Raw genomic sequence first — 16,823 nt, forward strand, 5'->3', positions numbered from 1 at the left:
TGTTCGAATTGATTGAGTTGGCTTCCATTTCTATTAATTTTTTTCCAGTTTATTAACCATTGTTCTAATTGTATACAATGAAACCATGACAATTTTATTTCTTTAAACTCTTCCAACATCATTTCCCTCTTCATTTCCACCTTCATCCAATCCCCTATCCTATCTAAGTTTATTTCCCTTACCTTTTTATCCATTACTTTTTTTAAATTTTTTGGGAACTTCTTTTCCATCACTATTGGGGTTATGATTGATCCCTCTTTTATTAACCTCCCCTTATATTTATTCCAAACTTTCAGTATGTTGCTCAACATTGGGTTTCTAATTTCCCTCATTTCTTTTCTAGTAAACTGTTTAAAAAATATATTCCAAGTTTCATCTTCCACTTTTCCTGAATCATTATTAAGCCAATCTATTCCCTCTTTTTTGACCATTCCTTCTATAACCAAACTTAATCTACTTGCTTCATAATATTTTTTTATATTAGGTAACGCCAGTCCACCCTCCTTTTGCGACCTGTACCATAATTGTTTATTTAGTCTGTTTTTTTTACTTCCATTACAGTACTTATTAATCATTTGTTGCCATCTAGTTAGTTCTTCTTCTGTAATTTGAAGTGGTAGCATCCTAAATATAAAATTTATTTTTGGAAGTATTTTCATTTTTACTAATGCTATTCTTCCAAACCAGGATAAGCGTGTACCTTCGTACTCTATTAACTTTTTCTGGACTTCTTTCCTTAATGTTACTACATTTACTTCCTCTATCTCTTTTAAATCCTTAGTTATTATTACTCCCAAGTATTTTAGTTTGTTCTTAATTCTTATTCCCATTTTGCTCTGTTCTATAAAATCTTTTTCTTCTTCTCTTGTATAATTAAGTAGCATCATTTCTGACTTATTCCAATTAACTTGTAAACCTGTTGCTTTCCCAAATATCTCCAAATGTTCTTTTATTCTATCCATTTTCTCCATTATATTTTCTATAAATAACAATGTGTCGTCAGCGAATAAACTCACCTTCTGTTTCTCCTTTTTTCCTAACCCTTCTAAATTTTTATCATTCCTTATATTATTAGCAAACAGTTCTATCACCATGGCAAATAGTATCGGAGATAAAGGGCACCCTTGTCTGGTTCCTCTAGTCACTTTTATTTCGTTTGTCACTCCGTCATTTATAGTTACTACTGCTGAGTTCCTTGAGTAAAATTGTTTTAGTACTCCTTTTATTCTATTTCCCATTCCAAATTTATTCAATATTTCCCTTAATGTCTCCCATTCCACACAATCGAACGCTTTAAAAATATCTAATGATAATATCCCTGCTTTTTCTTTCCCCTCTTTAGCCCAATGAATTTTATTTAATGCTCTCCCTATCAAATTTGGCATTTGTCTTCCTTTTATAAACCCGCACTGATCTTCTTTTATGTACTTATACATACATTTATTCATTCTATTGGCTATTATCATGGACAATATCTTTGCATCCTGATTAATTAATGATATGGGCCTATATGACCCTGGGTCTGTTAAGTCTTTATCAGGTTTAGGTATTAATATTATTAATGATTTCCTCCATGATTCGGGTATTTTATCTCCCTTCATTATTCCATTGTACAATTCTAATAATTTTGGGGTTAAAACTTCTCTAAAGCTTTTATAATATTCTGTACCTAGACCATCCAAGCCCGGAGCTTTCCCTACTTTTAATTTCTTAATAACTTCCTCTATTTCTTTTTTCTTAATAGGTTGTTCCAGTAACTCTTTATCTTTCTCCTCCAGCTTACTTTCCCAATTTTCCTCCACATATTTCCTAATTGCCTCTGTGGGGCTTGCTTTGGTTTGATATAGTTCTTTATAAAATTCTTCAAATACTTTCAATTTTTCTTTCATAGCTCTACATAATTTACCTGTTTTATCTTTTATCGTATTTATCATTCCTTCCATTTTCTTTTTCTGTGTTGATTTGGCTAGCATCTTTGAATTCCTATCACTAAACTCAAAATATTCCCTCCTTAAATAAATTAAATTTTCTTGAACTTCGTCTATTTCCATTTTATCCAATTCCTCTTTTTTTGCTCTTAACCTAGCATAAATTCGTGTATCTCTCTTTATTACATATGCTTTTTCAATCTCTTCTATTTCTCTTTCTAAATTCCTTTTCCTTTCTTCTTGCCTTTTTTTAAAGTTAATTGTCTCTTTTATACATAACCCTCTGGTCACTGCTTTCATGGTGTCCCATAGAACTCCCTTTGTCACCCCCTTTTCATTAAAGCCCCATATTTCTTGCCATTCTGCTTGCACTTTATCTACTATCTCTTTGTGGTTTAGTATTCTTGTATTTAACCTCCACCTTTTCATTTTGTCATAATCACATTTCAACACAATCTCAATTGAAACCAAAGCATGATCCGAAATCTTAATCATACCTATATCAGCATTTAGTACTTTACTTATCATATTTTTGGAGACAAAAATATAATCAATTCTTGTGTATACCTTGTGTACCGATGAATAATATGTATATCTACTTTCATTCCCTTTTACCAATCTCCACACATCCTTTAATTGCCATTTATTCATTACTCTACTTAATTCCGTTGTCACAATATTTCTAGCTTTTGATGCTATCGTAGTTTTATCCTTCTTTAAATCCATACAGCAATTACAATCTCCTCCAAATATTACATTTTGTTGATGGTAATTCTCTATTTGCTCTAACACTTTTTCATAAAATTCTTGCTGTTTTACATTTGGTGCGTATACATTTACTAATACATATTTTTCCTCCCCTATTTCCCCATATATTATTATATATCTTCCCTCTTCATCTTTCAATACCTTGTTTATGACAAAATTACATTTCTTTGCTATTATTATTGCTACTCCTCTTGACTTTGATGACCCAAAAGATGTTTCATAGTTCCTTATCCAGCTCGACTTTAGCTCGTTTGAGCCTCGCCTATTTTGATGTGTTTCCTGTAGGAAGATGAGGTCCGCTGCGTCCTTCTTCAGTAAAGATTCAATCCGCCTTCTCTTAAGTACCGTCCCCAACCCTCTCGTGTTAAGTGTTGAAATTCTTAATTTATGGGACATCTTTTCCATTTCCCTTTAAAAGCTTTTTTGTGGCTTGAAACAACGTGAACCCTTGTCCCTTTCCCTCCCCTACCCTTACTCCCCATTCCCCCCTCCCCCCCAATCCCCCCACTTCCCTCGTTCCCCCCTTCCTCCCCTTCCAATCTTCGGGACTACTCGTCCCAATCATGGCCCCCCGGCCTTCCCAATTGGGGAGGGGGGGGCGAAGTCATCCCGTGGCCCAGAGTCTCCCTCCCCCCGAGTGCTCATTTTAAATCAATAAAAAGCTTGATTGCAGTGTATAGTTTCTTCTTACATCTCGATTCCTCCAACGGCACCGATTAATTCCTCCAATTCTCCTCCCTCCGGATCCTTCACCTCCTCTTCCTTTCGATCTCTCTCTTGTCTTCTTACTATGCCAAGCTCCTCCAGTAGTTGATAACCTTGTTCCAGTGTGTCGATTCTATATCTCTTGCCTTTCCATTGAAATTTGAGAAAGATAGGGTATCCCCAGGTATACACAATTCCAGCTTTCATTAACTGTGTCGTAATAGGCTTCATTGAGTATCTCCAATTCTTAGTTTCAGAACAGTAGTCATTAAATATTTCCAATTTTGAGTCGCCCATCTTTAGGAGATCTGGATTTTTCTTTAATATTTTCATCAAATCTTCTTTCTTTGCAAAATTGTGAAATCGAATTATTATGTTCCTAGGAATTATTTTATTTCTTCCAGCCGGAAGGCGATGAACTCTCTCAATATCCAGTTCTGACCAGCTTAGTGTTGGCGAAATCTTTTGCAACCATTTCAAAATCTCAGATTTCAGATCTTCTTTCTTGTTTCCTTCTGGATAATTTTTTATTATTACGTTGTTTCTTCTTTGGTTGTCTTGCATGTACACAAACTTTCTTTCCACATCAGAGAGCCTATTTTCATTTTTTTGCGTTTGTTGTTTGAGTACCAGTTGTTCCTGTGTACTTCTTTCAATTTCTGCTTTGTTTTTTCGTATTTCACCCTGTGCAATCTCCAGGGCTTCTCTTATTGTCTGAAATTTTTCATCTGAGCTTTTCCGTTCCGCGTCCAACGCTGTTTTCATTTCTTTGTTGTTGGTCAGAATTTCTTGCTTCAATGCCTGAATTTCGCCCTTCCTTATTTCTCTTTCTTTATCAAACATCAGGTTCAAATTCAAGTTCATTTCCTTTGTTTGTCTTTCAGCCGTTTCTTTAATCAGTTCTGCTATTTTGCTTAGCATTTGACTACTGCCCATCCCCAATTCTTCCCTCTCACTGCTCATCCTGCTTTCTTTTGTCTCTGCTGTTAAACATGGCAGCGAGGTAGAAATAGTTCCTCCCCCTTTTGCCCCCCCTTCCATTTGAGGGGGGGTTTGGGGGGGTGTTCGTTTTAGCTGTTTTCCCTTAATTGTGGGGAGGGGAGGACTTCTCCTGACAGTGCTCATTTCCTCAGGGGTCCTATCCAGTCTTTCTAATCTTGAAAGCGATCTGTCCAAAGGTTTGGAACGCAACCAAAGAGGATTTGGCTTTGGGGTATCCTGACTTTTTTTATTCCTTCTCATTCAATCTCAGTTTTACTCCTCCTGCTTTCATCAGTTTTTTAATTACTTAGTTTTCCCGTTCTACACAGCACACAGTACAAGAAAGTCCCACTCAAATATGCCTTGCAATGCCAAGAGGGTTCGCCTTTAATATGACGAGACTAGCTCGATCCTTTGTGGCAGCGAGCAGAAGAAAAGAAAAAATGTATTTAAAATGAATATAAGGAAACTAACCTTCCGATTCTGAAGCGAAGGAGAATTTGCGGCAAAGAGAAGTGGTTTGTTCTTGGCTTGGGCTTAGGGAGGTTGAATATTAACTGGGACATGGCATTTGGAAAACAATGGTGAGGTGAGATGGGGCGATATCAAAGGCAGTTAGTCTTGGCAGCCAGTCAAGTGTTGTTGGCAGCCAGTCAAGAACATTTGCGTAATTGATCTAAAACTGGAAAAGGTCAAACAAAGCGGCATCTGGTGGTTCAGTGAGGTAAATAGCAGGCAACTTTAGATTTTAGAATGGAATCATGTCTAGCGAATGACGAATATGGGAATAATTAAGATTTGAAACAATTGGGAGTACGTCATTGCAACGCGTCATCGTGATGTATGGGAAAAGGTCATGCGTAATGCCTCTGCAAATGATTAGATCTATGTAAATGTCAGGACAATTGTACGCATGTCTAAACCAGTGGATTTCTGCTATAAATATTGCAACCTGACTGGCTGTCCAGTACGCTTCAGATCTTTGCTTCTGAGCGTCCTATCAACTTGATAGTAAATCTGCCTGGAATCAAATTGCTGTCTCCGTCTTTTTTCCTGCTTGATTGCGCTCTAACTTGATCTCGGGCAACGGATCTGCCGCAACAGATGGGGGCTCGTCCTGGGATTTGAGCCAACAAGGAGAGGAACAAAGACGAAGCTTCTTGAGAGCTTGAATGCCCCCACTCAGCGGGTCAGGTAAGACGACGATCAGAAGGGGCGATACGGGTACCCACTGAGAGAAACGACCCGGCTGATCCTCGCCTTCCCTGCCTCCGGACTGGGGGACATTGAGAATAAAAACAGCTTTGATTCCATGGTACAGGTAAGGGAAAAGGCTAGCCTTAAAAGGTACATGGGAAGTACCGGGGGAATATTTCACTGAGAGATTACTGCAGAAATCAAGTGAAAGCCCCGAGTGACGTTTTTCGCCACAGAAAATCGCACTCACAGGTTGGAGGAATACCCTTTCAGGGGGAAAGTGAGAAGAAGTCTGTTTGGTGTTTTGTGTTTGTCTTGGTTTATACTGTGTCTCTTTGCTTCTTTGCTTCTGTATTTTTCCTTTCTTTATGCTTTTTGTGCTTGCTTTTTTGCTTTAAAAGTATATCCATTTTGTGTATATGATTGTGGGCATAAAAGAAAAATAGAAAATGGGTGGTACATCAAGTAAGAAGTCTTCAAATCCCCTTGATTGCATGATGAAGAATTTCTCAAAATTTAGGGAGTTAACTCAATCACCGGGATGCAATAGTCCCCAGAAATTGAGATCTCTTTGTGAGATAGATTGGGTGCAATTCAATACCGGATGGCCAAGTGAAGGAAGTTATGACTTAAAAGCTATCAGACCAGTTGTAAGAATAACAGCAGAGGTTCATCCAGATCAGTTCCCTTATGCTGAGGCATGGGAAAATGCCGTAATTACGCAGCCTTCATGGTTAAAGAAATGTCAAAATGAAGAATGTGCTATTTATGTAACCCAAACTAATCCTGAGAAACCTCAGGCAAATAAGAGAAAAAAGAAGTTTGCAATTTTTTCCTGTCCTGAGGAAGAATTAAGTAACCCTCCTCCTTATGTTCCTATATATCCACAATTAAAAGCCATTGAAAAAGGAGGGCCAACTCTGACTTCCCTGTCAAAATCTTTAATTACACCAAAATCTTCTGATACCTCCCCTGGGGAGTCCTCACCTACAAGATCACCATTAATAGATTTAGCATCTGCCAGCAGATGGCTTCAGAATATAACAGAAGAGTTTTTGAAAGACAGCCCTATAGCTGGAAGAACTAGAAGTCATAGTAATCCCAACCCAAAGATTACTTTTCAATTACCTTTGAGAACAATGGTTCAATACGTACAAGAACCAGATGACAAAGGAGAATTAAGGATGACTCAAAAGACTACTTATCAGCATGTGCCTTTTACTACTTCTGATTTGTTAAATTGGAAGTCTAACAATCCTCCCTATACTGAAAACCCTCAGCCACTTATAAATTTGTGTGAAACGATAATGGCTAGCCACCAGCCAGATTGGCCAGATTGCCAACAGCTATTACAGACTCTCTTTACTTCTGAAGAGCGAAGAAGAATCCTTAATCAAGGAACTCTAATAGCACAGGCATATGCTGCCAAGAACATGAGTTATAATCCTACCGAGTGGGCTGCAGGAGCATTTCCTTTGACAAATCCAAACTGGGACCCTAATATTAAACGAGAGATGGACTACATAGTCCAATACAGGGAATTTTTAATGGAAGCTTTGAAAAAAGGACCCCCGAAGGTGGTCAACCTTAAGAAGATACAAGATGTAATACAAGGAAAAGATGAAAGCCCCGGTGCTTATTTAGAGAGATTGTTAGAAGCTTATCGAAAATATAGCCCTTATGATCCTGAATCAAAAGATGGATCTGCATTACTAAATACTTCATTTGTTACTCAATCTGCACCAGACATTCGTAAGAAATTACAGAAACAAGATGGGTTTGCAGGGATGAATTTGTCCCAATTAATTGAAATAGCCACGAAGGTATTCATCCATAGGGACGAAGCAGAAAAGAGAGAGAGAAAGAAAATAAGAGAGGAAGATCATAAGATTCTTTTGAATATATTAAATGAAAGAGATAAGAAGAAAGGATTTGGAAGTGAAAATAGAGGAAAAAGAGGAATGTGGAAGAAGGGAAGAGAAGGAGGAAGAGGGATGCCCCTGGGAAGACGCCAGTGTGCCATTTGTCGTCAAGAAGGCCATTGGAAGAATGAGTGCCCATCTGCTCGAGGAGCGATAAGAATACAAAGGGGAGTGCCATCCCAGAGAGGATATTGGAGAGGAAGAGGCCGGGGAGGAGGCCACCAAGGGGGACATGCTACCCCGGATCCTGTGGCTAGATATGGAGGAAAAATAGAAGAAGAATTTATTGGTATGGCTGGATTAGGAGAAGACTGGACAGAGTAGGACAGACCGGCCTCCTTACGCCTAGGCCCGGGGGAGCCACTGGTCAAGATGGAAATTGAGGGCCAGGAAATGACTTTTTAGTAGATACAGGAGCTGAACACTCTGTGGTAATAAAACCAGTGGCCCCTAAGAATGGACAAGAACTTCAAGTGGTTGGTGCCACCGGTCAAAGAAGAAGTTACCCTATGTTACAAAGCAGAAAATGTGACTTAGCAAGACAACAAGTGATGCATGAGTTCCTATATATCCCCGAATGCCCTATCCCTTTATTAGGAAGAGATTTGCTTTGTAAAATGAGAGCAATATTGACATTTGAAGCAAATGGAGAAATGGGAATGACTGTAAGAAAGGGACCTTATACTTTGATTTGCCCTATGTCAGAAGAATGGAGAATATTTACTGTTCGTCAGAAAAGTACAGAGGATTGGAAGAGCTATGGAGTTCCAGGAGTATGGGCGGAAGACAATCCACCTGGTTTAGCCCGGTGTGTTCCACCTATACAGATAGAGGTAAAACCAGGGATGGGACCTGTGGCTATTCGGCAGTATCCAATACCTCGAAAAGCTGTGGAAGGGATCAATTCGCATCTGATCCGGTTACTAAAATATGGGATCCTAAGAGAATGTAGGTCTCCTTGGAATACCCCTCTTTTGCCATTACAAAAGCCAGGAACACAAGATTTTCATCCAGTACAAGATTTAAGAGCTGTAAACCAAGCCACAGTAACCATACACCCTGTTGTTCCTAATCCATATGTACTTTTGAGTTTAATACCGGCAGCGGCTACTCATTTTACCGTTTTGGATTTGAAAGATGCATTTTTTTGTATACGACTTGAAACCAATAGTCAGCCCATTTTTACATTTCAATGGGAAAACCCCACAACTGGAACAAAAGTCCAGTATACTTGGACCCGTTTGCCTCAAGGGTTTAAGAACAGTCCGACTATATTTGGAACGGCGTTGGCTCAGGACTTACGAGAGTTTCCATCAGACCCTAAAAATAGAGTTCTTTTACAATATGTGGATGATCTTCTTTTGGCAGCCACGTCACAAGAAGAATGTTACAGAGCAACTAAAGAATTATTACATTTACTTTACGAGAAGGGTTATAAGGTTTCTAAAAAGAAGGCCCAGCTGTGTCAAACTAGTGTCAAGTATTTAGGTTTTCGTGTGACACAGGGAAAGAGACAATTAGAAATTGAAAGAAAACAAACAGTTTGCGCTATCCCCACCCCCACCAATAGGCGTCAAGTGCGAGAATTTTTGGGGAGTGCAGGGTTTTGTAGACTCTGGATACCTAACTTTGCTATAGTGGCAAGGCCTCTTTATGAAGCTACAAAGGGGGGTGAAAAGGAACCATTTAATTGGACCCCCGAATGCGCCCAAGCATTTGCCAAATTAAAACAAGCTTTGGTGAATGCACCTGCCTTGGGCCTGCCTGATTTGGAGAAGCCATTCACACTTTATGTTGGCGAACGAGATGGAATAGCAGTGGGGGTGCTTACCCAGCTATTAGGAACCTGGCCGAGACCAGTAGCTTACTTGTCTAAGCAAATTGACCCTGTAGCAAAAGGATGGCCAACTTGCCTACGTGCTGTAGCTGCTACGGCCCTGCTGACTCAAGAAGCTGATAAATTGACTTTGGGACAAGAGTTGATAGTCAAAGTCCCTCATTCAGTAACGGCTATCATGGACTATAAAGGCCATCATTGGTTCACAAATAACCGTATGCTAAAATATCAGACTTTATTATGTGAGAACCCTCGAATTAAGTTACAGATTTGCAGTACATTAAATCCTGCTTCACTCCTGCCTGTTGAAGGAGAAATGCTTCAACATGATTGTTTGGAGACTATGGATGAAATATATTCCAGTAGGCCTGATCTAAAAGATCAACCATGGCCTAAGGCGGATGCCACTCTTTTTACGGATGGAAGCAGTTTTATGGAAAATGGACAAAGATATGCTGGATATGCAGTGGTAACTGCAACTACTGTGTGGGAAGCAGAACCACTTCCTTTAAATACTTCATTCCAAAAGGCAGAACTGATCGCACTCATTAGAGCTCTGGAGTTATCAGAGGGAAAAATAGTCAACATTTATACAGATTCTAAATATGCATTTACTACCTTACATGCACATGGAGCGTTATATAAAGAGAAGGGTCTACTAAATTCTGCTGGGAAAGAAATACAACATAGTGAGACCATTTTGAGATTGTTAGATGCTGTTTGGATTCCTGAAAAGGTAGCAGTGATGCATTGCCGAGGACATCAATATGGCGAGGATCCTGTGACCTATGGAAATCGGTATGCTGATACCACCGCAAAGGCCGCGGCCCGAAAGGGACGAGGAAAAGAGCCGGTCATGGCCCCTTTGCAGGTAAGAGATTGGATACGAAATGATGACTTGCTATATACTCCAGAAGGAGAACAATGGGCCCAGCATGAGAAAGCGGAAAAGAAAAATGGATGGTTGGTGTTGCCTGACCAGAGACTGTTTGTACCCAGGCAAATAGCTTGGGAAATGATTAAGGAAGCACACCAAGAGACACATATGGGAAAAACAGCTTTAGCCTCATTGATGGGACGGCAATTTTACATAAATGGACTCGCTGCCCTAACAAGAATAGCCTCGGCCCGATGTCAGATTTGTGCTAAAAATAACCCTAGAACAGGGCCGATGCCCCCTCCAGGGGTTCAATATCAAGGGAATACACCTTTTGAATCTCTAGTAGTAGATTTCACCGAAATGCCTAAATGTGGGCCTCATAAATATTTGCTTGTTTTCGTATGCACTCACTCTGGTTGGCCTGAAGCATATCCAACTAAAACTGAGAAGGCAGCTGAAGTGTCAAAGGCACTTCTTAGAGACATTATCCCAAGATATGGGATTCCGTTACACATTGGTTCAGATAATGGTCCTGCTTTTGTATCAGAGGTATTACAGTCCTTAGTCCGACTATTGGGAACAAAATGGAAGTTACATTGTGCATACCGACCTCAAAGCTCAGGAAAAGTAGAAAGGATGAATCAAATACTAAAAGGAAAATTATCAAAGATGTGTCAAGAGACTTGCTTGCCATGGACTAGAGTATTACCTATGGCCTTGTTACATATTAGATGTACTCCTACTAAGTTTTTGGGCCTGTCACCTTTTGAACTCATGTATGGAAGACCTCCACTTGGATTGAGGCATCTTCAAGGGGACCTTAGTCAATTGGGACAACAAACTTTAAAGAAGGATATTCAAGCTTTAGGACAAACTATAGCTCAACTCCAACAATATACTGAAGAATTGCGGCCGCCCTGGCCAGCTACTCCTTTACATTCTTTTCGCCCGGGGGATTCGGTGCTGATTAAAGACTGGAGAATAGAACCATTAAGACCAAAGTGGAAAGGACCTTTTACTGTCCTACTTTCTACCCCCACAGCTGTCAAGGTGGAAGGAGTCAAAACCTGGATACATTATACCAGAATAAAGAAGGTACCACCTGAATGGACTGCGACTCCTGATCCAAAGGATTCCTTGAGACTTCGTATCATCAAACCAGCAGTGCCATGAGACCCAGAAAGAGGACTACGGCTCTGGTTTTGACCACATACCTGGAAGCTGGTCAAATAAATCAGACAGAAGATTGAGGAGCACTGTGAAGGTGCCAACGTGTATGGGACATTCTTCAACTGTGATAAATGATTGTGTAAAATGATTTTTGTTAAGAATGTAATTTCGTGAGTTTGCGAGGCTATTGTAGAACATTCGCTCGCAAAAAGGGGGGAATGTGGCAGCGAGCAGAAGAAAAGAAAAAATGTATTTAAAATGAATATAAGGAAACTAACCTTCCGATTCTGAAGCGAAGGAGAATTTGCGGCAAAGAGAAGTGGTTTGTTCTTGGCTTGGGCTTAGGGAGGTTGAATATTAACTGGGACATGGCATTTGGAAAACAATGGTGAGGTGAGATGGGGCGATATCAAAGGCAGTTAGTCTTGGCAGCCAGTCAAGTGTTGTTGGCAGCCAGTCAAGAACATTTGCGTAATTGATCTAAAACTGGAAAAGGTCAAACAAAGCGGCATCTGGTGGTTCAGTGAGGTAAATAGCAGGCAACTTTAGATTTTAGAATGGAATCATGTCTAGCGAATGACGAATATGGGAATAATTAAGATTTGAAACAATTGGGAGTACGTCATTGCAACGCGTCATCGTGATGTATGGGAAAAGGTCATGCGTAATGCCTCTGCAAATGATTAGATCTATGTAAATGTCAGGACAATTGTACGCATGTCTAAACCAGTGGATTTCTGCTATAAATATTGCAACCTGACTGGCTGTCCAGTACGCTTCAGATCTTTGCTTCTGAGCGTCCTATCAACTTGATAGTAAATCTGCCTGGAATCAAATTGCTGTCTCCGTCTTTTTTCCTGCTTGATTGCGCTCTAACTTGATCTCGGGCAACGGATCTGCCGCAACACCTTCTTCAAAGGAGGAATCTGCCTCTAATCTTTATTTTGCCTTCCCGGATCATTAAGTCACTAAGTCCAATATTTCTAGTATTTTAATATTGTATTTAAATTGCAAGCTGTTTATCTTCTCCAAGTCAGTGCGCAGTTATAATTGGCAACTTGGTTTCACTTTCGCCAGCAGCTTCCGAGCAACTTTTCGGCAGCCGCCTTATCTTCTGCCAAAGCTCATAAATCAAAGCAATTAATTGGTAATAAATTACCTTCTTAGGCTTTCCACACGCACCAGACTTTCGCCTCCCTTTTTGATCCAGAAAGGACAATTATCCATTCATTTTCACTGCTTGTTGCTTATATTTCCACAAGAGCTGGAGGAAAGACGTCTGTTCAGCCGGCCATGGAAACTCCGCCCCTGCTTGGCTAGTTTTTAATCTGTGAATTGCTGAAGAGTATATGCTTGCAGAGAATAAACATCAAATAGTCAGACCTGTGGACTTGTTCAAGCTCATAATCTTCGAATTTGTATATCAGACCATAGCAAGCTGGCCATCAAATTTCCAAGAACGTCTATTCTGTGTCAAAAAGTGGTGATGTTAACTAAAATGACTCTCAATAGATATTCTAGATAAATTGCAAAATCCTCAAAATCACTTTTCAAGATCTGAAAAAAGGCTGCAAAGAACAAATTAGAGCCATATGTGCTTATTCTAGAGTTAGAAAGAAACTAAGTCTCAGTTGCACACTATGTAAGTTTAGTCCTGTGAATTGGATATCAGGTAGTATTATGAGAGAGTTGCATCATATCTTCAGATTTCTTGTTGAATTTGGAGACAAGGTAGTCACTGAAAAGCTCTCTGGTACTTCCACTTCCTTCCAGTTACAGGCAGCAGGGTTATGCCTGGTATTTTTCACATTGAAAGCATGAGCTCAACTCTTTCATACTAGGGTTGTTAATACTCAGGAGAAAATAATATTTGTGTGCTCCCATCATTGTGTGTATGCAAAATTGTTATTTTAGCCCCAAAAATACTTAGCTGTTGCACCTCAGACTAAGCTTCACTTTGCTCTACAACACCACACCACGGCTGTAAGGATTATAGTTTATTGTAAGGTTTCCAAAAGAAGGCAAAGGTTAAGTCCATACAATGTTCCAAAGTTCAGGTAAAATGCACGGTACAGATCCAGAAATCCTTAAGAGAAAATCAAGATAAACAAGAGTCATGAAGCAGGAAGCACAAACCCTGTGCCAAGCAACTTAGTCCAAAAGCAGCAAAATCCAGGCCCCAAGCCTCCTGTCTCCCAATGCAGGATCATGAAACTGCGAGCAGAAAGCCACGTTGAAACTGACAGCTGTGAATCGCCAGTGAAAGCCCTAAATAGTTTTACACATCAGAACAATCTACTTTCCCACTGCTCCCTTGACCCGTCGCTGACCTAACTTGGCAGCGATCCGTGAGCTTCTTCTCACAGATTTGTTATCCCTTTGAAGCAGCACCTGGGCCTCATCCTTATCATCTGCATTCCTGTCCTGTGAGAACTGCTTCTCCAACTCTACTGCAGGCTGAGAAAACTGTGGCTGAGAAAACTGAAACCCATCAGGCTGCTCAGGCTGCTCAGGAGACTGTTGAACCACAACATTAGTAAACAAATAGGCTACTAGAAACAACATCCATGATTCTCTAAATTGGTGGTTCTCAACCTGTTGGTCCCCAGATGTTTTGGCCTTCAACTCCCAGAAATCCTAACGGCTGATAAACTGGCTGGGATTTCTGGGAGTAGTAGGCGAAAACACCTGAGGACCAACAGGTTGAGAACCACTGCTCTAAATTGAACAATTTATTAGTTTATGAAGAGCAGTAATCTAGCAATTTTCAGTTGGTAAATGCACAACAACAGGGACCTCCCCATGGACGATATCATTGCTTTGCATCTTTTCACACCAAAAACACAATTTGTACACAAAGTTGGTGTTTCTAGTAACCTATACTTCTTGTATAAAATAGCTGTTTTGACCTATTCATATGTGTGTACGTGTGCGTGTGTGTGCATGCTTGTAATGAGTGGTAATGGATGGCTGTTAAAATGTTTATGGATATTAAAGGAAACTGTTAGGATTCAGCAATGCAACTTGGTTATAAATATGATACAAGAGACAGAATTCTTTACTTGTGAAAGCCTTTATGAAATATCTGTTTATTGCCAACATACTTTATCAAAAGTATGAGGTTGAACCTGGTGATGATGATTGATAAATGACTGAAATAATATTATTAAGATGATAATATTTCTCTTTTGTGTTACTTATCACAAAACCTATTAAAGGGAGATAAAGACTCAGTTTTAATAAAAGTGTGACATTTTGATGGTTGAACATCCTTTATGTGGAATTCTGAATTCTGAAATACTCTAAAATATGAAATTGTCTACATGGGCGGCTGAGCTTTGCTTTATGACAGGTGAAAAGCAGCCTATACAATAAATCAATAAATAGAAATAAAGTATCTGTTATCATGAAAAACATAGTCTCCTCCCTAAAATGACAATTTTAATTGCAAAAAACAGTGTATACCTTTATGCCGAATAATTTCCTGAAACACTCTAACATATGCAAATACTAAGCAGACACTACTCAAAATTCTCATCTTTATGTTATTCTTCCTAAGTACATTTTGAAAGTCTTAGGAAATATATATTTCAGCCAGGAAATGAACAATGCCAACATTCTTTCTTACTGATAAAATAAATGATAAAATACTTACAAGACTGAGAATGTGGTCTTTAGAAGTTGGCCTGAGCTACTACTTACCTTCCTTTAGAACTATTGCAACATTTGTTTATATATTATTTAATTAGGTGGCTGCAAATATTATCTATTGCTTCTACACAAAAAGATCAGCCTGGTGCACACTAATCAAATGAAAAATATACATAATACACTATTGCATGAGACACAACACACAAACTCTTCCCAGGATCCAAGAACTAGTCATCATGTTGGACTAAATAAGGAAGGCTTCCTCAAAACAACATGTGTTTCATGAGCTTCAGAAAACTAAGAACAGTTGAACCGCATTGAAGTTCTGATGAAAGAGCATTCCACAAACTGAATGCTCTGCTCCAAAATGACTGCTGAGCAGATATCAGGAGCATGTGATACTACTCTGCTCTTCAGATGAAAAAGGACTCCAGAGCAGCCTATAGGGACCAATGATAAGACAGTTCCTGCCCCCGGGCTTAGAAATAAAAGTCATGCTAGAAAAGAAATAGAAAACTGGGAGATAAAGGAGGGAGGAAATCTAATTTAGCTACTGTAGGTTTGTTGAAAAACAACTGGAAAAGATTAAGCAAACTAACTTTAGTTCTTGGCTGATACGTAAACCCAGTCTTTGGACTCAAGGGGTTTTCTGACAAACAGGGGTATCATCCTCTGGTGGTCTTCAATTCCACAACACAGCGTGTTGTTCTTCAGCCTTCTCACAGAAGAAGGTACTCAGAAGAGTAAAGTCCACATAGCAGCTTATTATTTCTGTTGACTGTCTTGTGACCTCTTATTTCTCGACTATGATGATGTTTCCTTTTCCTTTGCCCACTTGCAAACAGTCTAGAAGAATTATGGCTTATGTCTGAGTGAGGAACTGACTAGCAAGGAAGCATGAGAAGTCAAAGAACTAATGCACAGTAAGGAAAATGCACTCATCTAAGAGGGAAAATGGCCCACTCCACAAGTAGCTGTTTAAAACAATACCAAAGATGTCCCAACCCTACAGTTAAAATTCAAGGAGAAAGAAACTGCAAATAACATTTTGCCCTGCTTTCAAGCTACCAAGATAATGCAACTTCTTTAAGAAGAAAATACAAAGCTTAAAAGATTACATCAGAAAAAGAAATGTATCATACAATGCACTACTAAACCCTCTAAACAGTAGTTCCCAACCTTTTTTGACCAGGGACCACTTGACGAGAGATCACTTGACCAGGGACCACTTTGACCAGGGATCACTCTCCAATATTAGAACCAAAAGGGTTACAAATCAGTTTTTGATCAACTTTAGATTCGTTTTGGTAATTTGAGGTGCTGATTCAGAAAATTGCATTGGATAGACCACATCAGCTCTAGTTTCTGGTACAGAATGTATGCCACCCAGTAGACACCATCTGCTTGCCCACATAAAACAATATTTAATAATCTAGAGCTGATGTGGTCTATCCAATGTAATTTTCTGAATCGGTACCCCCAAATGACCCCAGGAACAGATCTAAAAATGAAGACACCAAGAAATTTCTTTTTTGGTCGGGCTGTTTTATTATCCGTGGATTTTGTTGATGCTCATGTAAAAAAAAAAGAAAGGGGGGGGTGATGTTGAAAAACATACTGCTGTTACTACTACTACTACTAATAATAATAGTAATAATAATTACTTTGCAGGACTAAACAGGGCTGTACAAAGGGCTACTTTCTCATTACAACTGTTGTCTTTGGCAATGTGAGCTAATAATAATTTTGGGGGACTTGCCTTCTCTCTCTCACTCTCTTTTTGT

The 16,823-nt window shown here is 39.4% G+C and overlaps 1 protein-coding gene across 1 annotated transcript; it reads left to right on the forward strand.

The window, feature by feature from the left end:
• Window positions 1-6,646: 6,646 nt before the first annotated feature.
• LOC137097169 (uncharacterized) lies at window positions 6,647-7,885 on the forward strand. The gene has a single exon (XM_067468767.1). It carries the CDS (start codon window positions 6,719-6,721, stop codon window positions 7,823-7,825), a length of 1,107 nt encoding a protein of 368 aa, XP_067324868.1. The 5' UTR covers window positions 6,647-6,718; the 3' UTR covers window positions 7,826-7,885.
• The last annotated feature ends 8,938 nt before the right edge of the window (window positions 7,886-16,823 follow it).

The sequence above is a fragment of the Anolis sagrei genome, chromosome 1 (genome assembly GCF_037176765.1).
Source record: "Anolis sagrei isolate rAnoSag1 chromosome 1, rAnoSag1.mat, whole genome shotgun sequence".
Lineage (NCBI taxonomy): Eukaryota > Metazoa > Chordata > Lepidosauria > Squamata > Dactyloidae > Anolis > Anolis sagrei.

Bases quoted from the DNA above. Each gene is read 5' to 3' on its own strand.
- LOC137097169 (XM_067468767.1), top strand. From the start codon at position 6,719: ATGGTTCAATACGTACAAGAACCAGATGACAAAGGAGAATTAAGGATG.